This window comes from Astatotilapia calliptera, chromosome 9 (genome assembly GCF_900246225.1).
Source record: "Astatotilapia calliptera chromosome 9, fAstCal1.2, whole genome shotgun sequence".
Classification (NCBI taxonomy): domain Eukaryota; kingdom Metazoa; phylum Chordata; class Actinopteri; order Cichliformes; family Cichlidae; genus Astatotilapia; species Astatotilapia calliptera.
The window spans coordinates 6,115,927-6,140,905 of record NC_039310.1 but is presented as its reverse complement, the minus strand read 5'-3'; the positions used below and the strand labels follow the sequence as shown (position 1 = coordinate 6,140,905).

The 24,979-nt window shown below is 40.6% G+C and overlaps 2 protein-coding genes across 6 annotated transcripts in view; one reads left to right on the top strand and one right to left on the bottom strand.

The window, feature by feature from the left end:
• Positions 1 to 24,734, bottom strand: part of slc12a7b (solute carrier family 12 member 7b) — a 54,573-nt gene extending 29,839 nt beyond the window's left edge. For 4 of the 5 annotated variants that reach the window (XM_026179193.1, XM_026179194.1, XM_026179196.1 and 1 more), the window contains exon 1: positions 24,364 to 24,734. In XM_026179193.1, the coding sequence (XP_026034978.1) occupies positions 24,364 to 24,472 (109 nt within the window). In that variant the 5' untranslated portion in view covers positions 24,473 to 24,734. Of the gene's footprint in view, positions 1 to 3,390; positions 3,765 to 24,363 lie in introns of those variants that run through there. The other variant, XM_026179195.1, reaches the window with a different exon arrangement.
• On the top strand, positions 15,422 to 16,527 carry LOC113028770 (zinc finger BED domain-containing protein 1-like). Its single transcript, XM_026179198.1, has 2 exons — positions 15,422 to 15,921; positions 16,122 to 16,527. Exons 1-2 carry the CDS (start codon positions 15,478 to 15,480, stop codon positions 16,377 to 16,379), a joined length of 702 nt encoding a protein of 233 aa, XP_026034983.1. The 5' UTR covers positions 15,422 to 15,477; the 3' UTR covers positions 16,380 to 16,527.
• Positions 24,735 to 24,979: the final 245 nt, after the last annotated feature.

The window sequence follows — 24,979 nt, the reverse complement described above, 5'->3', positions numbered from 1 at the left end:
GTTTAAGCTTGCTGCGGGAGATTTCACTTGTCATGTTTGCATAGTGAGCTAACGATTAATAAGACGATGTCAGAGGAATTGGTGCACAAATTTTCATCACTCACAGATCAGTGCTGTCGCTCTCTATACACAGTTCGCGCAATTGCAAAGTGAAAGCAAAAAAACAAGCGCAAATTCAAACGCGATTTCAATATGTCACATATTGACAGTGGCTCACCGATGCCAATGACATAATTACCCAGCTACATTTCTGAAAGAATGCAAAAGCATTGACATATATTTTTCTTCCTACAATAGCCCGACGGGCAGGGAAGAGATAGATTTTGGTAGCCCGACTGAAAAAAATCGCTAGCCCCAGGACGTCGGGCTAGCGATATTGCAAGCCCTGTATCTGATTGAGGAATCACTCATCTTTGGAAAAGAGAGTTTATTACAGAGAAATGTCTCTTTCCAAAATAAAAGCTATACTATCCGCTTCTTCTGGGCTATATTCTCAGCAACATAAGGAGAATCATGTGCTAACAGCTGTCTAAATGACTCGGCTAAAGTTAGTAGCATGCTTGTTGTTTTTGTCTTTGCACTAGGATGATGTCAGCGTAAATGTGCAGTCATATTCACTGTGTTCCCACTAGTGATTTCAGGTTAATCTCGTTGAAATGACCTTAACGCCACAACACGGCAAATCTCCGTTAACGAGCTACCGCGGATCGCCCCGTGCATGGGGCTAGACGGCCAACACGTTAACGAGCTAACTGCGCTAACACACTAGCTCCCACCCATGTAATTGAGCATTGCACGGCACATCTAACATACTGTTTTACTTTAGTCCATGACGTATGACTTCAGGGTCATACGTCACATGAAAACCAAAATAATTCCAAACGCCAGATCTGGAGAGCTTAACTTCTGTCTTGCTAGCTTGCCCTGCGCTCTTCCTTCTGACTATGCTGTCTGTGTTGAGCACTCAGTGGATCTGCGCTCGACAGTGCAGCCTAGGCGGAGTAGTCGAACGCAGATTCACTGAGCGCTCAACACAGACAGCATCGTCAGAAGGAAAGTTGATAAAATAAATTACAAATGTTGTATTGTTCGATACATATGCGTACCGAACCGAAAGCACTGTATCGAACGGTTCAATATCGATACGAATATCGTTGCACCCCTACTATTTATGTAACCATAGTAGCCCCTAACCACTCATCTCGCCCAGCATTAGAGGATTAAACCAAACAAAACCAACATTAGTGTCCAACCTTCACTATATTTAAATAATCACAACAAAGAAAGCAAGTCTCCTGCCAACCATAGCCTAAAAACTGCTCCTGCCTGATCTTTTCACTGTGTAACCCTGCCTTCATCACACAGGTCATCATTTCCAAATCTTCTGTAATGTTTACTCTCACACACTCATTAATCCCCCCTCATTTCCATCCAGAACAAGCAGATGTTTTCATCCAAACAGGCAGTGTCTGAACCAAACATACTACGAGGCAGCAAAAAAAAGCAGATACAGCAGACAGAACATGTAAGGTACGTCCCGGTGAATGGAGCAGACCGGCTTGCAGTTAAAGAGCCGCATATTCAATCACAGCTGGTACAGACTAAGCAAGAGCAACCAGGTACAAGAACGTGTCCCTAACCCTGCATTAGCTCATGTTACAGCAAAACACTAAAGCTACAAATACTGCAAATGTTCAATTTGCAGTATTGAGCAGCACACTTTAAAAAGTGAGCTTTAAGTAGCAGAATTATTTGTGATGATTAGTGCAGTTTTCCCTCATACACTGATGGCAAAATGATTCAAATGTAAGAAAGAGTTTGGGATTTGAGCAATAAAAAAACATAAGGAACGAGCAGGCTGAAGCCTCTTGTGTAATGTGTGATGAATGAATGCAGGTGGGTTTGACGGTTAAAGCTGTGTGTGTTTGTGTACATGATCCACTTTTGCAGGTGCCGAGGACAGACTGCTGGTGCTATAGCGCATTACGTGACCTCAACAAATGCGACATTGCTGAAGGGCATATATAATTGGGGCTAACTAAATGGAAATATAGAAAGGTTAAATTAACCGCCTAAGTAGCAAAAACCATCATGCCCCTTATCTCCAATGCTTTCAAGGTGGACAGAAACCTTTGGCATGAGCTAAAGCTTGCTAACAACACACACTAACTGCCAAGAAAAATTTGAATCAGCTCAGGAAAAAATTATGTTTGGCTTTGTTTTGTGTTTCAGCAGTGAGATAAAATTGTATTTAAGACATTAACACTTAGTGAGAAATACATTTGAGTGCATTAGAGCTCATAAATTAATTTGAAGTGGCACACACCTACGCATGCAAGAGCAAACCTTGTGGCCACCATTACTTTTTGGATGATACTCATGAAAGCTGCAGGACACAGGAGGTTAAGAGCAGGATAAACAGAGTCCAGATGGTTACATGCTAGACTGCCCCCAACATCTGCAATTCCAAACTCATTGTTTTACATCACAGTCAGCGTTGTTACATAACAGAGTGGGATTCCCTGATTGTGCCACCGTGCTCTGCACAGTTGAAGATGGTTAGAGGCAGCTCGATGTTTCTCTCAAACAGTCAGTCGTCTTTCAGCTCGCCTCTGTTCAGAAGCCACGGCTAAAGTTAGACTCCATCAGCACTCTGCTACTTACTCCAAATATATGTGCAGGTACATTGAGGATGTGCTAATGGCTAGGCTCAGCCTCTATATTCACTGTGGTAATAAATGACCACGCATCCTATTTATAACCACTAAGCCGTCCGCTGTGATGACGCTGTAAGCTGCCTAACACTGTCGGTGTTAGCCCGTGGCTCAATGTACTATGGTGGGCAGAAAAAGACACAAAGGTTTTAAAAAAGTCAATACCGAGAGAATATCAGATATTCAAAAATTACAAGTCAAAAATCTATTTTTTTAGCCTGTGGTTAATGCATAAAAAAGATTCCATTACTGACCCCAAGATTAGGAAAGGGCAGAAACAAGAAGGAATTTAAATTTTTATGCACTTTGCCCTTTGCTGGATGTCAGTGCATTTATTTTTAGGGCAAATTTCTAAACTCTGCTTGGGAAAGTTTGTGCCATGCTCCGCCCATCGATTCCCACACTTTACAAAAAATTGAGATTTTTGATTTTGTGAGTCTCAAAACAAAAAAAACCCAACAACAATAAAGGAGTAAAGCATCTTGATCCCTTAAATTCACACTGAATACAGAGAAAGCAAGACACTACGACCTCTGTTGAACCCAAATTTATACCTCTGAAGATATATATGCACGTTACACACTGAACCAATTCTTCACAATATAATCACAATTTATCAGTGCAGCGACCGCGGGGGTAGAAAACGGCTTTTAAGAAGGAGTGAAGATAAACTTACCCTTCTGTCGAGACCCTCCCCTGTGCTCCATCCTGAGGAGCGGGGCTAAAAAGAAGGGCGGGAAGGGGGCTGGGTTCCTAGCAGTGGTCCCTGTGAAACTCCAGTAGTACAGGGCTCAAAGTAGAAAGATATTGCCAGTGAGGTGCTGAAGTCAGGAATGCTGCCCCGAGCTGTGTGGATAACGTGAGGATCAGCTATTTCTGTGACAGTGTGTGGGTGCTTGTGTGTGTGAAAAGTGGCCTGTGACGACGACGATCAGCGACATCAGCCATGCATCACAAAGCACCCTCACCCTCCTGCTGACAGACCGGCAAGCACACATGTCCAAGTGTGTGCACACACACACATACACACCCAAGTTCTCTCACTCAACCTTGCTAAGCTACTGATCACTGTGTGTGCATGTATGAACACACACACAAAATGGGGAGGAGCAAAGAAAGCAAGCAGAGTATGCAGAAGCTTACAGTCTGGAGTAAAACAGAGAGATTGGTTTAGGTTAGTGGAGCTGGAGGAAGAAGGAAGGATGAGTCAATGTGCTCTCAGCCTCCCTCTCTCGCACACACACAGCAAAGAGGAAAGATACAAAAATCCTTTTCCCCCGTTAATAAAAAGCACATTTGTGGTGCTGACAGAGCAGAATTACCACATGCCCTCTGAAATGAGAGCTGTGCAGTACATCGTTCCGAATCGATTCGTGTTTACCGATTTAAACTACAGGTACAGGGCTGACCTCCTGCCTGACCTTCAGGGTGTCACAAACATTGCATTGATCAGCACAGTATGAGACACATTTTCATATCTTATTCAGGACATCTAATTGATGTAATGCTTTCCCTAGCCACTTACCCTAACCATGAAAAGGTTCATACCTAACCCTTAGTCTAAACATAACCATGACCTAATTGTAACCGTGACACTAAAACCATATTTTGAGCCTCTAAAATACCTTCGAACTCATGGGGACAGGCACTTTGTCCCCATAAGTGTCTGTTGTACTCCACAGGTATATAATTTTCTGTCCTCACAAAGATGTCTAAACATGTAGCAATAAAATCACCTTAATCTGTAAATTGGCTTTGGGGACCTGGGTGGGGTCACCTTCCTTTTAACCCTTATGTTGTGCTCCTGTACCCCTAGACTATGACGTAACACACACACACACACACTAAGAAATTTTTTACCATAAAAACAGATGCCATTAAAATTTTTATTCCCCCCTGTATTTAATTTCTGAATTAGCAAATAACTTGTTCAGTTTTTCAGAAAGAAAAATGATCTGAAAATGATCATGCATCAATGAATATATGTAACATACTAGGGGTGCAACAATACTCGTATCGCTATTGAACCGTTCGATACAGTGCTTTCGGTTCAGTACGGATATGTATCGAACAATACAAAATTTTTAATTTATTTTATCAACTTTCCTTCTGACGAGGCTGTCTGTGTTGAGCACTCAGTGGATCTGCGCTCGACAGTGCAGCCTAGGCGGAGTAGTCGAACGCAGATTCACTGAGCACAGGGCAAGCTAGCAAGACAGAAGTTAAGCTCTCCTTGCAACATGGCGAACTGAACCTCCTCCACCCTCATTCAGATGTGGCGTTTGAAACTATTTTGGTTTTCATGTGATGTATGACCTTGAAGGTAAGCGCGTCATGGACAAAAGTAAAACAGTATGTTGGATGTGCCACGCAATGCTCAATTACATTGGTGGGAACTAGTGCGTTAGCGCAGTTAGTTCGTTAACGGAGATTTGCCGTGTTGTGGCGTTAACGTCATTTTAACGAGATTAATGCTGACAGCACTAGTGGGAACACAACGAATATGACTGCACATTTACTCCGACATCATCCTAGTGCAAAGACAAGTGGAAGCAGACAAAAACAACAAGGATGCATGCTACAAACTTGACCCGAGTCATTTAGACAGCCGTTAGCACATGATTCTCCTTATGGGGACCTGATATGTTCAATGTGCTGCTGAGAATATAGCCCAGAAGACGCGTATAGTATAGCTTTTATTTTGGAAAGAGCCATTTCTCTGTAATAAACTCTCTTTTCCAAAGATGAGTGATTTCTCGATCAGATAGATTTATTATTTTATCCCTTTGTTGTTTCAGCAACATTAAATTTAAAAACTACTTTTGAGTTAAAATATATATTTATAATTTTAATAAATGACAAATTAAAAAGGCATGAACATTTTTTGTATCGAAAAAATATCTAACCGTGACACCAAAGTATCGAACCAAACCGTGAATTTTGTGTATCGTTGCACCCCTAATACATACATATATAAATATCTCTTTTTAACATCGGCCAACCAGAGGTGAGTGCTTTCAAAGCACCACGCTTTAGTGTCATGCATACCAAGGTTATTATCGTTAACGAAAACTAACGAAATAACGAAAACAAGAAGTGAAAAAACATTTTCGTTAACGGAAATAAAAATAAAAACAAAAAAAGGAAAACTAACTAAAACTGTAATGAGTGTTCACAAAACTAACTAAAATTAACTGAATTTATAGCAAAAATGTGTTTAGTTTTCGTTGATGTGTGTGTGTCATACAATAGTCAAGGGTGAAAATGAAGTTTAGTTTCCAGATTTATTTCTTGCTGTCTCATTATGCCAGCAGGTGGCAGTATGTTAGTCGAGTCGTCTGTGTTGCTGCTCCGTCCACGCGCAGAATCATGTCAGGAAAAGTGGGGAGAAAGCGCCAGAGTCCAATTTGGGATTACTTTGAATATGACTGTTTTGGATGAAGCAAGTGTCTTGTAGTGGAAAGAGACAAATTATGAGGGACATTTCTCAAGGGAAAAAAATCCCACAAACCTTAAAGTGCACTTGAAAAGCTCACACAAGAAGGCTAACCTAGCTTACCTTGAGAAGGTAAGGGAGCACACTCAACCCTCATCCCCAGAAAATAGAAGCTAACCCCAGGCAAGGCAGCGTGATGCATCCCAAGACAACAGGACTGGGATATCTACACAACTGTGTGAGTCAATTGCCTTCAAAAAGTTTATCAATTCACTTGAACCAAAGTTACGAACACTGAAGAGTTAATAGTCTCATTGGGGCCAAGATATACATTTTATAGTTGCCTGGTATCAATGGTTGTTCATCTGCCCTAATTTATTTATTTATTTATTTAAAGAACCCATAGGTGGGAATGTGAGTTGTCTGTCTCTGCGTGTTAGCCCTGCGACAGACAGGCGACCTGTGCAGGGTGCAGGGTATGGTAGCTGGAATAGCAACATACCCAAGGATAAGCAGAAGAGAATGACTGATATGATGAAACTGGGATTTTGTTACACTTAATTATTGCAAACACAACTAAAACTATAACTGAAAATAATCAAAACTAAACTGAAACTAAGGATTTTCAAAAAAATAAAAACTAAACTAAACTAGCAAACAATTGGTAAAAACTAATTAAAACTGATATAAAATTAAAAATCTGAAGTCAAAACTAAATAAAAATAAAAACTAATGAAAATTGCAAAACTATTAAAACCCTGATGCATACTTAATCTAAGATCAGGTTAAGCTAGACATCAGCTGGAAAGAGTCAAAGGTGTGCTACAGCCCCACAAACCGGACAGACAATGGCAGAAACAGCTCTGCCCCAGCTATTACCTTGAAGCCCGGTCAACCTAGAACCCTGCTGTCTTCCTTTGTACTGACTGCCCATTAATCTCTTTGTACAAGAGCATGTGAAATGGGCACTAATCACTTAACCAGATTAGGCTAATCCTGAACTTTTTATAAAACAGAAGTCAGTTGAGGCCCCAGAGTTGAGGAAGATATGGCTTTAAAGTCAGCAGGCAAAGTGAAGGTCTACTTGTGCTGTCTAGCCACATTCAGATGAATCAGTAAGAATCAGATCAGTGTTGCTTGCCAGCCTCGTATACGTTAACTGCTGGTCAGATTACCTGCAGAGGATCAATGTAGAGTCATCAGCCAGGGACAACTACAATACACCAGTTTAAGGAGCAGTTTGTGAATAACAACTTAAAAGGACAGAAAAAAAAACACGTAGACTTCCTCGCTGTTACAAGCAGAGTTCAGTCATCTTTCAGCAGACAAAACTGAACATCTGCTGTCAGCGTCATTAAACTGGCAAAGCAGAGCTTAAAGAGAGGCTATCAAATCACACAGTAAGAAGATTTTGGTCGTATCAAGCTCCACTTGGTTTGATATCAGATGGATGCTGTTACTTTGTGTGTGTGTGTGTGTGTGTGTGTGTGTGTGTGTGTGTGCGTGTGCGTGCGTGCGTGCGTGCGTTTAAGTGTCTCCGTGTTATATTCTAAGCCTCTAAACCTGTCAGGTAAACAAACTGCTCTGCTGGGCAACACAAAGGATGGACACGAAGGACAGAATGTGTGAACGTGTCGCATTATACACAGAGAAGACTATAGAGCGCTGTCCAAACTTAAAGCTTTAAGCTAAAAAAGCCTAAATGACCATCTGTGATGTGAAGTCAGCAGATCCCGAATTAAACTTTTCTCAACTGTCAAGCAATGACCAATGACAGTAGACGATCCTGTTGACAAATGACAGGGTGTTAAATACTTCACAGGGTTACAAAAGCAAACAGAGCTGGGAACATCAATTAGTAACCAACCAACAGCTACACAAATGATGTGCAAACCTTTCTGTGAGGGCTCTCCTTAACGCTAAAGACTTCAACCGTGTAGCTGCATGTTTCTAAAACCCAAGTATTTACATTTGTTTTCATCCTTGATCTGCAAAATTTTTCATAACTATTGTTCTTTTATGGACAAGAACAAAATCAAATGATAGTACTACTGTAGGAGGGCTGACGTAATCTTGTCCATGTTGGTTATTTTTTTTAATTTTTAATTTCTGTTAATACTCTCCCCAGTATGTAGTAGTAATACCTTTTTTTAGTCACTTTTCAAAACACTGAAGGACACCTTAGAAGCCATTAAATAACAAAATCACACTACGGATAAAAACAGTTGGAATAAACAGTAGACTTAAAAGTCAACACTGACCATAATGGGCAAGCTTAAAAGATGTTTCAATCACATATTCCCCAAATACAGGTATTCTGTTTTAGCGTTAGAAGCACTTAGACACAACCTGTCACTTCAAACAGTTACTGGAATAGATAACTGTTCACGTGTTGGCTGGTTTACATGCACACTGTATTTCACACATTAAATACAGCAGTTAGAAAAATCAGATGCTACTGTCACAGTCAGTCACATAGTCCGTGCCAACCATCCTCTCCTGATGAAAGGTACAAATGATCAAGTCCACTCTTCTCCAGATGGTGTCACTGTCTCACAATATGAAGCAAACAGCATGTGCTTGAAGGTGGACGTGTACATGAGAAACTGTAAATGCAATTGGTAAGACATTCTGGGATTTCATCTAGAGCCACAAAATCCTCTCTAATATCCTCCTAAGGCCACTTTAAATGTAACCAAGGTGATTTACAAGAATATTAAATGGTTGTTCTACTGCCAGCATCTGGTTCTTAGAATATGAGAATGTTCAATATGGGGGATAATGGTAGACATTTAAGCAACAAAAGGCTGTTAATATGAAAGGATATTTTATGTACTATGTCAAAATGTGTTTGGTGAGCATCCATTACTTGCAAGGAAGGTGATGCTACATCACCAACACAGAGAAACGGTATCTTTAAAGGTACACAAATAGGCACCTTTCACGTAATGTCAAACACACATACACATCTTTTATGAGGTTACCAAATGTTTTTAGGCTTTGCAATATTTTTAATAAAAAATGGAAGCCCACTTTTATGACTTCAATTTGCCACTTCAGATAATTCTTGGTTTGTTTCCACCATGTATCTGGTAAACAGTTAGTAATGAAACAATTAGTCAGCAGAGATTTACTCCACACTGATAGTAACAGAAAAGCAGGCAGTTTGCAGCTGCCTAACGCATTTGATAATGGAAACAATGTCAAATCAATAGCGACCCAAAATTACTTAATAGTTATTGTGAGAAACCCACACGCCCAAGAGGAAGAGGGAGCACTCTGGGAGCTGTTCAAATGTGGCTGGACTCTAACCAGACCTTTACCAAAGCATTTCTTTCATGTTTATTGGTCTGTTTGAGCTAGGAACATGAAAGTCATAGTGGTGCACACCCATAATCTGCAGAATGGTTTGCCAGTAAAAATGTGCCAAAGCTCACAAGATTGGTTGGAAAAATAAAAAAAAGTCGGTAAATACTGGATTTAAACATCATGTAAAGTTGACTTTTTGGTTGGATGTCACTGTAAGAGCAGTGTAACGGTTGTAAACATGACACACTGATACGTATAGGGCTGCACGATTTTGCATAAAATGAGAATCACGATTTTTTGGCTTAGAATTGAGATCACGATTCTCTCACGATTTTCTTTTCCAGTATAAATATTTATTGCACTTATTAACTGCACATCAACTTCGTAACAGTTGAGACTGAACATAAAAACAATAAATATAAAAACAATAAATAAACATAAAAACAACAAATGTCTCACGTTTTGTCGTTGTCGCAAAATGTTGTACTGCTTGAAATTCCGTCTCCACCGTTGCTCGACACAGCATGTATAGAGCAGGTAGTGCAACAATAGAAACGCACTGTGTAGCGTTTGTCTAGGGTGTTGATCATTTTCCTAAATCCCTCGTTTTGCACAGTGTTGATGGGAGCCATATCTTTGGTCAGGTGATAAGTAATAGCCTCCGTAATTTCTTTGTGCCTGCGGGAATTCGACGGGTATAGGGAGGCGCTGTATAAGGTTCCCGTTATTGATGTTTGGGTGGTTGACCGGAACGGATTTTCTCCTGTCACTTTCTCGTCATCCCTGACGTGCTCTCCGTTGTTTTTTCCCTGCTAATTTTAGCATCACACGGCACAGCTTCTGTATTACGTCCCAGATCAAAATGCGGTACAATCGTCGTCATCGTCTTTTTTTTTTTTTCTTTTTTTTTTTAAATCGTTGTCATTTGGAAATGAGATCGCACATAAGTATGAATCGAGATCGCGATTTTCTAACGATTAATCGTGCAGCCCTAGATACGTAGCTGGAGGAATTCATTAAGGGTGTTTATTTATTTCATTAAATAAATTAAAATACCATGGGAATATGAACAGTAGAGGTCATAGTAGCTGAATAAACTTACATTAAATCATCTCAACCAAAAATAAATAAAACCCAACACTATGCTTGATAAATCTACCTCCTAACTGAAAACAAGCTGGAAAAAAATTAGTGCAACCGTTCTGCAAACAGTTGCAGTCCAACTTGCACCAACTGCCGTCACTCTCAAAGACATTAAAGATTTGCAAATAAATGTTATAAATGCAGACAGATACACTCATGCGGTGTGATGACATTGTTAATGAGCACAACTCAACTGGCTGTACTCTGGTTATATTCCAGCAAAACTGTTTATGTAGACAACAACAGCTATGTGCTTTTCTTACAGTTAATTGCTGTATTATCAAAAACGGATTGCATGCAATTGCCAACCTGACCCTATTCAATCCCAACCTGACAGGAGACTGACTCTGTCTTATGGCAACATTGATGACAGGCTTTAGTGACAGTATTGGTGTGCTTGACAATCTCATAAATGACATAACTGAAGTGAGATAGCTTTATCTTTCTGGATAAAACAGATACTGATTAAGTTCAACTTTGAGGACATAATTTATTATGAGTTAAGTACTGTGAAAATATCCTATTGTAGGGTGTCTGGTGATTCCATTCTCTAAAATGTACCATGTTTGTGAAGGCTAAGCGCTTATGCCAGGGATGGTGAACTCAAGGCATCAAGGGCCAGTGTCCTGAAGATTTTAGATGTGTCCTTGATCCAACACAGCTTATTTATAAGGCTAAATTACGTCCTCAATATATCTTGAAGTTCTCCAGAAGCCTGGTAATGAACTAATCGTTTGAATCAGGTGTATTGATCCAGGGTGATATCTAAAAACTGGAGGACACTGGCCCTTGTGGCCTGGAGTTCCCCTACCCAGGCTTAAGATAAGATAAGATAAGATAGAACTTTATTAATCCCTCGGGTGGGTTCCTCTGGGAAATTCGACTTCCAAAAAGCACAGCAACGACCGAAGTTACAGTTACAGAATTGTTATATATATATATATATATATATATATATATATATATATATACACACACACACACACACACACACACACACACACACACACACACACACACACACATATATAAATACAGAGACAAATATAAATAAAATATACAAAGGGGATAAATAGAATAAATAGGAATAAAAAATAAAAATACAAGTGAATTGCACATTTCAAGTATTGAGTCTATTGCACTGTTGACTATTTACAAAAAGTATTGCACAAGGTATTGTAGGCTTATGCAAATAAAAGCTACTATAGCTGATAGCAACAGTAGATAGAGGAGAAAATGGGCATTTAACTTGTGCGTGCTTATTAGGACTTATCTGAGGTACCATATTTAGAGTAGAGAACTGGTGAGGACAAGATATCTGAGACGGAAATGGAGGGCAGTAGTCGGAGAGTAGGACTGTCTGGATAATCAGCAGAATGAAATTTTCCATTTGGCTCGAGTGCTCAACATACATAAAAGAATAAACATATATTAGTGGTTCACTCTTTCATACACTCAAAAGAGCTATGGAAGCTCTCCTATTACAGACAATGTGATCCTCTGGTCATAATGTTGCATGTGTGTTTTATGTAGGATATTTTTCTTCATATATATATGGCCCAAATGGATTCTTTTAAGTTGTTATGTTTGATAATCTCAACATTGTCTTTAGTATACGCACAGAAAACATGCTATTGTTACCTTCACTTCCACACATTTGTACAAAATCAGTAAACTTTATATAGTTTTTACATTTATATTAAACAGCTGCTCGTGGGTGATCGTCTATGGATGCTCCAGAAAGTATTCCCAAACCACCTTTAAGGTGGAGATAATTCCAAGAAAACAATCATAAGAGTTTCTATTGTCAAGAGATTTGTTTTTACTATTTATTTTTTTTCATCATCCAAATTTAGGGTGGAAATGCATACAGTGTGTAAACAGTGACTGGTTGTTTTGATGGGAACATCAGGACAAAGTCATGGGGCTAAGACAAACATTGTGTAGTTTAGCTGTACACATACTTTGCACTATAGTAATGTACAGTTTCCAAAAATGAGAGCAGAACCAGGTGTGTTCATGCCACATAAGAGAAGAAAGAAGAAAAGAAAAATCACCTCCTCTGTCTTTTTTCTAACCACTTTTCCTCCTAAAATATCATGAGGTCAAAGAAAGGTGTGAAGCAGAACTGAAAAGGCCTTAGGGAAAGTAAAATGCAGTGTGCTCACAATCTGACCACACTTACACTAGACTCCTTAAAACATCATGCTGGTTGTTTTCCATGTTTAAACTACAATTTACAGAAGACAGACTACACATCGAGCTTCTTACGTCACACCGGCGTCCTCTTACCGTGTTGTTTCATGCAGGTCATGCAAACAAGAACAACTGGGGAAACATACCTCAAAGTCAAGTTTTTAGGAGAAAAAGGAACATATTGAGTCAGTGCTCAACAACAGTGTTTAGAGCAAAGCCTGAATTAACTCTGTTATTAACACTGTCATTTTTGATGAAAGGAAGCAGAACGTACCGGAACTTTTCGGTTCAATTCAGTTTATATAGCACAAACTTACTGCAACAGTCGCCTCAAGATGCTTTATACTGTAAAGACTAGGGGTGGGGGAAAAAATCGATACTGCGTAGTATTGCGATATTTTGTTTGCTAATAATGTATCGATACAGGGACAGCAGACATCGATATTTTGTTCCAAAAACTTCCAGTCCACCAGATGGTGCGGTTGAGCTTTTTCTCTAGTGAGGTCAGCAGAGGTTAGGTCAGCACATGGGAAAATTGATCAAACAAAGATGGAGGAAGAAAAAGAGATCAGGAAAGCGCCATCTGCGTTTAAATCAAACGTCTGGACGTACTTTGGATTTTTTAACAAGGATGGAACTAGGGCTGCTCGATTATGGCAAAAATGATAATCACGATTATTTTCACTGAAATTGAGATCACGATTATTTGACGATATTTATTTAACCCTTTAAGACCTACTATAGAACCAAGTCCACCAGAGCTTATATTATTTTTTTTACATGCTGTAGTGCCATTTGTGGGAGCATTTCAAGTTGCTATACATCAATACAACTGTTATAGCCCATATTTTAATAATATGTATGCATTAAGTCCATAGTAATTACATAAATTGCAAAAAAGTGCAATAAACTACAAAAAAAATTGAAAATCGCTTTTGTTTTGTTTACATATATTTCTACTTGGAGAAATTTAAGAGGTTTATCCCTCAAAACTTTAAATACAATAAAGTTGCAAAAAATAGTTTACAACAACAGGAAATTTATTTTGAGTGTCTTCATAGTTTTATTTTGGAGATACAGCAATTTTTATATACTGCAGGAAAAACAAAAAACAATCCTATGATGCAAATTTGCAAAGAAAACAGCATGTGCATCATTTCACTGTGGGAAGTGTTACGAACAGCTGACAGGAACGGCAAAGCCTGTTTCTGGAATATTATGTTTTTGTTCCTGCAAGCGCTTTTTATGCAATTTTTGCAAAGCTATATGTGGAAGGAAACCGTGACCGAGGACAAGCTGATGGCATCAGATGTAAGTACAACTCCTCCGGTTTCATATGCAAAACAAATTATTGCGCTAGCTTACACGGTCCAGGTTCTACAGGGATTTAAAAATAGTTACGCAAAACGGAGCGTGCTGCTCTGACCGGCTTTAAAGGGTTAACAATGACTTTAAAAAATAATATAAAATGGTGTGCAACACCACTGAAGTTTTTTTTTTTAAACTCTCTTTTCAACCAACGGCAGTCACTCTCCAAATAACTTCTGCTTAGCTTTCCGAGCTTCCCTCGGGTCCTCTTAATCAGCGGTCTCCAACCTTTTTTGCGCCACGGACAGGTTTATGCCCGACAATATTTTCACGGACCGGCCTTTAAGGTGTCGCGGATAAATGAGGGAGGGGCTAATAATCGGCTCAGTCATTTTTAATGATCGTTGAAAGCCCAGATCGTAATCGTGATTAAAATTCGATTAATTGAGCAGCCCTAGATGGAACAAATGAGATGGATATGACACACGGGATTTGCAAGGTGTGTCGTATGAAAATAAAGTACTCTGGGAATACTACGAACATGAGGGCCCATCTTACACGGCACCATCCAAAAATAGCATTAACCGCGGACGGGAAAGCTAGCTCTAAATCAGCTCCACTGAAAAATCAACCAACGCTGGACACTCTTAGCTTAGCAAAGCTATCTCCCAATTCAGAGCGAGCTAAGAAAATAACACAATCTATCACGTACTTCATCTGCAAAGACCTGCGTCCTTACAACATTGTGGAAAACGAGGGCTTTTCTTACATGATCAAGACGCTGGAACCCAGGTATGTGATACCATTACAACGTTTTTTCGCAGACACAGCCGTACCCAATCTCTACATGTGAAGCATAAAGTTGAGGAAAGTTTGAGCACAGCAGAAAGGGTTGCATTAACTTGCGACGCATGGACCTCGCGGGCTGTGGATTCATATGTGACTATAACAGCTCATTATCTCACAGCGGACTGGCAACTGCTGTCTTACGTTCTCCAAACTCGAACATTACATGAAAGTCACACCGGAGCGAACATTGCAAATCTCCTGCAAAATACACCACAGGAATGGGGGATTGCCGACAAAAATCTGGTGGTTGTCACCGACAATGCTTCTAATATGACAATTGCCACTCAGCTAGCGGGATACCTGCATGTGAAGTGTTTCGCCCATACACTCAATCTGGCATCACAACGAGCCTTAAACCTGCCTGCAGTAGCCAGGGTCTTGGGGAGAGTGCGGCGCATAACTGGGTTTTTCAATAGAAGCACAGTGGCAAACCACGCTCTGGAGCAAAAACAGAAAATGTTACAGCTCCTGACTCACAAGCTTAAGACAGACGTCTGCACGAGATGGAACAGTGCTTATGACATGCTCCAGCGTTTCCTTGAACAACAACCTGCGATTTGTGCAGCGCTGCTGTCTCCCGAAGTCAGAAAGAGTAGCACAGATATCTTTACTCTAAACGAGACGGATATTGGGAACACTGAAGAAATTGTCCGGGCCTTGAAGTCAATGCAAGTCGTGACTACTGTGATGTCTGAGGAAAAGAATCCTACTCTGTCTCTCGTAGCACCGCTGCTAGCACAGCTGTTGCACGACACCCAAGACAACATTGGTGACACAGCACTGGTCAGAAACATCAAGCAAAGTATCAGTCAAGATCTTAAGAAGAGATATGCCAGCACAGTCGAGAGGAACACCCTCTACACAGCATCAGCTCTCGACCCACGCTTTAAAACCCTGCCGTTCCTGTCACTGGAGGAAAGACAGGAAACCTATGCCAGAGTGGTTGCTGAGGCTATAACCCTTCAGGTAAGCAAACATTCTGGTGTTATAATTTAAATAACTTACTTACAATATTAGTAGATCTGTGATTTTTTTTTGTCATATTGGTAATATTCTATTTAGCAATTAAATACATTAATTATAATTTGCTAACATATTACTGCATACTAAAAGATATGAAATATTTATTTTCTCTCTCTCTCTGTATGTGTGTGGGTTTTCTACAGGAAGAAAAGAGGCAGCAGCCCATCTGTGAGCCAGAAGCCCATGAACATCATGAGAAACCTGACGAGACTGAACAAAATCCCAGACCCCCTCTCATACCAGCCAAGATGAGGAAGTCTTGTGGGTTAACAGACTTGCTTGGTCAGACTTATGGTGATGTTGGAGCCCCACCAAAATCATTATCTGCCACAGCTGAGGAGGAGGTGAAAAGATACCAGGAGGTCACATCACTGGCACTCACAGAAGACCCACTAAGCTAATTTAAAACTTTTTTATTTAATGTAAAATTATATTTTGTTTTAAGCTATAATTGTACCAGATAGTTACGTTCAGTTAAGTTGGTTACTAGACTGTTATACAAACCGTTCACTTTGTCAGCAATAAAACTGACTGACATGAGAGAAAGACTGAGTGTGAGACTTTATTATTAGATACAATGAATATTGATAAAGTTTACCTTTATGGACAAAATCTGCAGTAGAAAAAATATGTGATAAATCACAAAATATCGTATTGCAATACCCAGAATATTGCAAAAATATATATAAAAAAATCGCAATAATATCGTATCGTGAGTTAAGTATTGTGATAATATCGTATCGTGGGGTGTATGGTGATTCCCACCTCTAGTAAAGACCCTACAATAACAGAAAAAAAACCCAACAATCAGCAAGCATGTGGCAAAAGTGGGAAGACAAAAGTCCCTTTTATTAGGAAAAAACATCCAAGAGAACCAGGCGTGTGGATGAGCAGCAATAGGCCACGATGGAGTCAGGTATTTGCAGCAGTATAGCCTATAGTTCATTTACTCTGGTTCAAATCAGTTGATGAGTTTGTAAACTTTTAACTTTCCCCTGTTGTTTGGTTTGTTTTCACAAAGAGAACAATTCCAGCTCCAACAAACCCAAAACATGTTACCACAAACCACGTGAGAACACTGAGTCCGATCATTGGATTGGAGAACACGGGAGAATTTATGTTCATTTAATGGCTAGCTGTTAGCCCATTTAGACCTTCATACATCCATAGTACCTTGCAGCATCCCAGAATACAAAGCATACAAGGCTACAGGGAAGTTTTTTAGCTCAAACTTACAACATACACATGGTAGTTGGTTCGGATCGAGGTCAGATCACATGACACTACAAGCGAATCGCAGTGGAATTCATTTGGAACCATTATTGTAGGATCTATATAAAGCACCTTGAGGCGACTGTTGTTGTGATTTCGCGCTATATAAATAAAACTGAATTGAATTTGGAACCACACCAAGACCGCCTCTTCCAAAGCATCTCAGTGTGGATGTTTTGGTGTGTACCAGAGTCCAATTACTGTGTTCACATCTGCACAAATGAACCACACCACGCAGGAAGAAGTTTGACTTAAACGGACTAAAAACTACAGGTGTGAAATAATTCGGAGTCCCAGTCCTGTAGATCTCAAATTGCCTCTAGCAATGATTAAAACAAAAGTTCCCCTGATTGTCCTTCAGCCTCAATGGAAGTCGAGTTTAACCAGAACTGCCTTACTTCTAAATCGGGATTATACTTTACGCATTCGCAAGTCTGCTAGAGTTTGCTCAGGTCCAAGTAACATAGATTTCCCCATCCATTAGAGTACAATCTAGGCCTTAAACATACTTAAGACATGTGCTTACTCTGTAATATTTTGTTTAGTGCTCCTTTATCGTGTTTGCTGGTTTTGAGCCGCTAATCTGTGCTGCTCCTGGTAGAATGCAGATTATTGTTGAAATGAACTGGTTGCATCCTGCTGTATAAATTAGAGCACTTATCACACTGTGATTGCAGCATCACGCTAACTTGCCCCATAGCCAATAAAATGAAAAAATCTTACCATCTTTATACAGTACGTGCACCGCTTATCCAATTCATTATTTAGGATTTCTATGACCAAAATAAAATTCCCATTCTCAATCATTTATCTCAATTATTCTCAAATTAATTTATGAAAACTCTAAAGGCTGGCAATACGACAACAGACATCTTTAAACATACCTCAATCATATTCTTGATTTATCAAACTTGTATAAATCTAGAATAACTTGACAAGAAGCAGATTTTACTACAGCCCTGTAATATTCAGAGATCAACTCTGCATTTAACAGGCTGTGATGAAAAATTCAGAACACATCAACAGATTAGACTGTTAGTAAAATCTGACTATTTTGCTTGTGCTGTGCCAAAATCACTGCAAATGGACATTACATGCACTGGACATTTTGTCCTCATATATTGTGTCACATAATGTCATGATACGTTGTGTGGCAGGCAGGAGAAGGACCCAAGATGCAGATTCACAGACACGGGGATAAACTCAAAAACACAGCTTTATTGCTGGCCACGAGAAGCAATACAAAATAAACTAAAACTGGGAAAACTAAAGCATGAGATGTACAAGGAACCGAACCACGGGGAGAATAACACACAACATGAGGGAGAACGCGACGCCGAACAGAGGGAGACTCAGACAGAAATACACAGAGGGTAAACGAGGAAAGTGGGCACACACGGGGAACACAGGTGATACTGATAATCATAACGAGACAGGGCGGGGTGAACTGAACATGACATGTACAGGCACAGAGGTTCAGACAGGAGGAGAGAGAGCACGGGGAAAACACAGACATAACGGGCTGGGGAAACATGAAACAACCACAAAGGGAGACGAGGGCTCATAAATACATAGAGGGCACACAGGGGGGAGAGAGAGCACGGGGAGAACTTAGGGCAGGGGAAACATGGAATAAAACATAAGGAGAGACGAGGGCTCACAGATACACAGAGGGGCACACAGGGGGTAAAAGCCATGAAGGGAAAACACTTAGGGAACAACACAACAGGGCAACTCAGAAAACATGGCCTAAATAAGGAACGAAATACAAAAATACAAGGAACTAAGAATACTGGGCCCACATGGCCCAGGACCATGACACATAATATCTAAAAGATTTTACAGCTATGGTGCATGTCTTAGCAGCTTAAGATACAACTATTCCAACCGCATCACTCAGTCATTACAATGTACTTGTTTGAGAGTCTCTTTAAAGCATATTATATGTGCTGCTTCCAGTGCGGCTAGCAGGTAGTATGCAAGTATGGCAAATTAAAGAGTTAACAATATAATTAGAGACAAAAATACAGACTGCCACGTACAGCTTTAAAAAGAACCAGACCTGCTTGGAAATAAACAGGAAACACATGTCTGGGACAGATGGGCAAGCAGACCAACGGACAGAGGCAGTAACCCCAGGCATTTGGTATAATCACCTGTTTAGCTTGAACAAAACAGAAGTAAGGCTGGATTTTACCATAGCAGCTTTGAAAGCAAGTGATTTAAGACTGGGTCCAAACACCCACCACTTGCACTTCTACTACTATTACTACTGGAGCCATGAGCTACATCCCACATCCACCCTGTTACTTAATTACAAGGTGGGGCTTTGTCCCAAATCTGATAACCCAACTTAGCATAACGAAAACTGAGGTTTGCATTTCACTACAAAGCCACACCGCTCAACTCCCACAGAATACTTGACTACATACGCTCACTCAGAGTCCCACTCCACCCACTCCCACAGAGCCTGAGCTCATTCCCTTCTGGAACGCTGTGTTCTGTTCAATACTGTATAACCTGTTCAGCAGGGAAAGTTACATACATGTACCTGTGATTTATTCATCTAAGTTAAGACCTTTTCAGCATGATACAAGGTAACCTGAAGCTCATAACAGATCCTAAAATCTACCTAATTTGCTTGTTCCAGATGACATTTTAATTTAAAAAAAATATCGTCACTGAAAAATAAAGTCTACAGTAAGACAGATGTTTTCGAAAACTATGACAAACTGGCTACAGGACTCAGTATATAGCCACAATCACATCACCAATTATTTTTGGAGTCTGCGATCTGAATACAGGGAGTGCAGAATTATTAGGCAAATGAGTATTTTGTCCACATCATCCTCTTCATGCATGTTGTCTTACTCCAAGCTGTATAGGCTCGAAAGCCTACTACCAATTAAGCATATTAGGTGATGTGCATCTCTGTAATGAGAAGGGGTGTGGTCTAATGACATCAACACCCTATATCAGGTGTGCATAATTATTAGGCAACGTCCTTTCCTTTGGCAAAATGGGTCAAAAGAAGGACTTGACAGGCTCAGAAAATTCAAAAATAGTGAGATATCTTGCAGAGGGATGCAGCAGTCTCAAAATTGCAAAGCTTCTGAAGCGTGATCATCGAACAATCAAGCGTTTCATTCAAAATAGTCAACAGGGTCGCAAGAAGCGTGTGGAAAAACCAAGGCGCAAAATAACTGCCCATGAACTGAGAAAAGTCAAGCGGGCAGCTGCCAAGATGCCACTTGCCACCAGTTTGGCCATATTTCAGAGCTGCAACATCACTGGAGTGCCCAAAAGCACAAGGTGTGCAATACTCAGAGACATGGTCAAGGTAAGAAAGGCTGAAAGACGACCACCACTGAACAAGACACACAAGCTGAAACGTCAAGACTGGGCCAAGAAATATCTCAAGACTGGTTTTTCTAAGGTTTTATGGACTGATGAAATGAGAGTGAGTCTTGATGGGCCAGATGGATGGGCCCATGGCTGGATTGGTAAAGGGCAGAGAGCTCCAGTCCGACTCAGACGCCAGCAAGGTGGAGGTGGAGTACTGGTTTGGGCTGGTATCATCAAAGATGAGCTTGTGGGGCCTTTTCGGGTTGAGGATGGAGTCAAGCTCAACTCCCAGTCCTACTGCCAGTTTCTGGAAGACACCTTCTTCAAGCAGTGGTACAGGAAGAAGTCTGCATCCTTCAAGAAAAACATGATTTTCATGCAGGACAATGCTCCATCACACGCGTCCAAGTACTCCACAGCGTGGCTGGCAAGAAAGGGTATAAAAGAAGAAAAACTAATGACATGGCCACCTTGTTCACCTGATCTGGACCCCATTGAGAACCTGTGGTCCATCATCAAATGTGAGATTTACAAGGAGGGAAAACAGTACACCTCTCTGAACAGTGTCTGGGAGGCTGTGGTTGCTGCTGCACGCAATGTTGATGGTGAACAGATCAAAACACTGACAGAATCCATGGATGGCAGGCTTTTGAGTGTCCTTGCAAAGAAAGGTGGCTATATTGGTCGCTGATTTGTTTTTGTTTTGTTTTTGAATGTCAGAAATGTATATTTGTGAATGTGGAGATGTTATATTGGTTTCACTGGTAAAAATAAATAATTGAAATGGGTATATATTGTTTTTTGTTAAGTTGCCTAATAATTATGCACAGTAATAGTCACCTGCACACACAGATATCCCCCTAAAATAGCTAAAACTAAAAACAAACTAAAAACTACTTCCAAAAACATTCAGCTTTGATATTAATGAGTTTTTTGGGTTCATTGAGAACATGGTTGTTGTTCAATAATAAAATTATTCCTCAAAAATACAACTTGCCTAATAATTCTGCACTCCCTGTAAAGGTATTTACACACCAAACAAAAAACAATTGGAAAATTCAGTCATTTAACTTGTATATACACACCGAACATGCTACATTTTTGCGAAAAATCGTCTTCAAACAGACCTTAGGTTTATCTGATGGACTTCAGGTTTATCATACTCTCGTGAGAGGGCAGCAGCAAGGAGAATTTCATTGTTTGATTCTGGAGCTGAAGCAGCCAAGCCCTCAACTTTAATCATTACCTGTATCCAAAAGCACAACTTACAAAAAAAGTTCATCCCCCATACAGCTGTTGTCGAGGGGCAAACTTTCCCCCACAGACATTTTAATACGGGAATCTGGGGAGGCTAACTGGCCACAAGGGTGAATGCACTTTTTGGCACCTCCACAGTGGCTTCATTATTCAGGTCCAGGGGTTGGTGCTTGGGCCAAACACAGACTTTAGTTAAACCCAATCACACATGCTGACATCTCCTGCGCAAAAACAATTAAATGAACGGAAGAATGTTATAAGGGCAAGACTCAATTGCCCTTATAACAATTGTGCTTCAACACGTGGAAGCACATGAGAGACTCGGTTAATACGGAATAGGTCAGAATATTATTGTAGTACAGCTACGTCAAGTCGTGTCATTACTTTTTTTAAATAACATTGTTCTGGAAAAAAAAGACAAGACAGTTTTACTCCACATCAACACCAGACCTACTAAAGCGATTTTAAAAATAAATAAATCTTGTGTCTTCTAAGGAAAGCTTAATTGCAAATACAAGATGGAAAGGATGTACCACCTTACTAAGGCCTAAGGGGCTGAGCTGGTTCACTTTGGCTACACTAGTTAGCTTTACCTGGGAGGAATGAAACGTTTCCATTTCACTCTTGACACATTTTTGACACATATTTCCTTTACGTTTTCAGTGCCCAGTGCGTGTATAAGAAGCACACCTTGTTTATGAGTAAAGCTTTAATTCCAGGAGGGAACAGGAGATTCGAACATCAAGAAACAGAGAGGGAGAGTAGAACAAAGAGAGAATTCAGAGTGAATGAGAAAAACTTGAGCCCAGGACATTGCAGCATGGGGGTGGGGTCTCATCTCCCCTGACTAAGTCAACGGAAAGCGGGCCAGCAACATAATCAATAACAGTGACTGCTATTTCACTCTGTCCTCCTTACACACTATATGTTTATGAGCTGACATGAGCTACACTATTGAGACCCATCCCTAACAAATCACGGAAAGGAAACACCCCCAATATGTCTCGCTTTTAAAGTCTGGAGCCTGCTGCTGTTATTTAACCATACCGTCACCATCATGTTCTCAACAAATCTCACAGCTAAGAATGTGTCTACAGTTCGACTCATGGAATGATTCAGCCTATTTTAAAAGGACCTGTGGCTTTGAGCAGGCTGGACTTCAAAACAATGCAAACAAAGGAACATGCGTGGCCTCGATGCTTCCACGAGTCAAGTTATAATTTTGTGGTTTTAGATCAAGCGTGAGATCTCTCTGACATGCTATGCCCTGCTCACCGAGCGACTCTGTCACTCTGCAGCCATTGTCAGTAACAGCTGATCTGCATACACATAGACCAGCACAGGAGAAACTAAAGTGATACAAGAGCCTGTATAAGCATCACAATGAAACACCATTCTCTCTCCCACAGTCTGTAAAATCTCACCCGGCATGCAGCCGTAATTGTAGCTCCACAACAGAAATTAAACACCGGGAACAGATTTGCTCAGCACCATGTGAAGCGCTGTAAAAGCAACAACTTAACTGGCAATGAGAGCCTGGAAAAAAAAAACTCCCAAAAACAAAACCATTGAGTGTCAGAGAGGAGTTTGTTAAATATGCACTTCATGACCTCTACATATTGTTCTGAGGTGTTGCACACAGGCAGGTTGTGTTGTTCTGACACCAGATGACACCATAATATTACAGTATGTTCCTGTTTTGTTTATGTGCAACTGTAAATGGCACATATTTGTTGGCTTTCACTAAATATTTATTATAAAGTGTTATTTAAGTTCATGACTATTCTGTCTTGGTCCTGCAGGCCCCACAAGGAAATGTGTGTCATGCCTGGGCGTCAGGACATTGTGTAAAAGTTCTTTTATCCTGTTGTTTCTAACACCAAGGAGTTCACTGTGAGGTCTTCAGTCATGACTCATGCAGGAGTTTGCACATCAATGGTAACCAACAGAGAAGTCAGCAGATGCTGAAGTCACTGAAGCTCTGCTATCCCTGCATTTGTTACCAACACTAGGATTACATGGCATAACGCAGAAAAATTAAAGTTAAACTAAATCAAAGAACATTTAACTCATTGTGTTTAGGGCTTCTGCTTAAAAGCCATCAGCTGAGGAGTGAAACAAAATGAAAAAACAAAGAAAAAAGGAGGGACTTTGACAGAAGGAAAAACCACATTCATGTCAAACTCCCATGAGTGGCAGTATCGTGTGAGGCAAGTTGGCATCTCACACAGCTACAAGCAAGCCTTTGCCCAAACCCAATCATCCCTTCACATTATCTGCCCACACACAGCTGTAAACAGGTTTTCAGAAAAAAAACCTTGCAATAAAGCAAAATTATCAGCTTCCACTGGACACTGTAAACAAAGTCTGGAATTTTCCAGAGCTGCTTCCTCTGTACCGTCTCGACAGAAGGATAAAGATGTATTCCGACGCCTGAGCCTCGCTCGTAAATTTGATCTCATTTGCACCAGTTGCCCACCTGGCACAGAGAAATAAAACATGTGATCTCACCTGTGGCGGCGTCCTCCTCCTCCTCTTTCAGCACATCATTTTGGTCGTTCCCCTCTTCTGCCTTTCTGGTGCCGTCCTTCACCGGCACCACGGTGAAGTTGGTGGGCATTTTTATACCCTGTGCTTCCTCTCAGTGTCTCCTGTTTGTCACACTCTTATCTCCCACAGCCCTCCTCCGCCCCCTCTGTTCTGCTGAATCTTTTCCTTTCTCTGTCCAGCAACTGTCACTCTTCTTCTCTTTCTTCCTACTGTTCTCCGTTGTTTGCTTTCTGTTGTTCAGACCAACTTCCCCGGTGTACTTTACCCTCATGGGCAGGACGCTGTGTCTTGCTTCTGAGTTTTTGTTCCTATCGCTAGGATTCTGCTGTCCACCCATGTGACCCCGACCCCCACCGCACCAACTACCCAAATAAGGAAGAGCGCTGCTGCCCCGCCCAATGGGGGGCAGTGCACATGAACACACACACACACACACACTGAGGTTGAAAAACTACATGCATTAGTGCTCATCTGTGAGTGAGAGCACATATAGCAGCTCTTTCTATGCCTGAGGGCAGATCCCCTGACCAGGAATGCAGCCTTTTTCTCACACACAGGCACAACAACCACCAGAAAC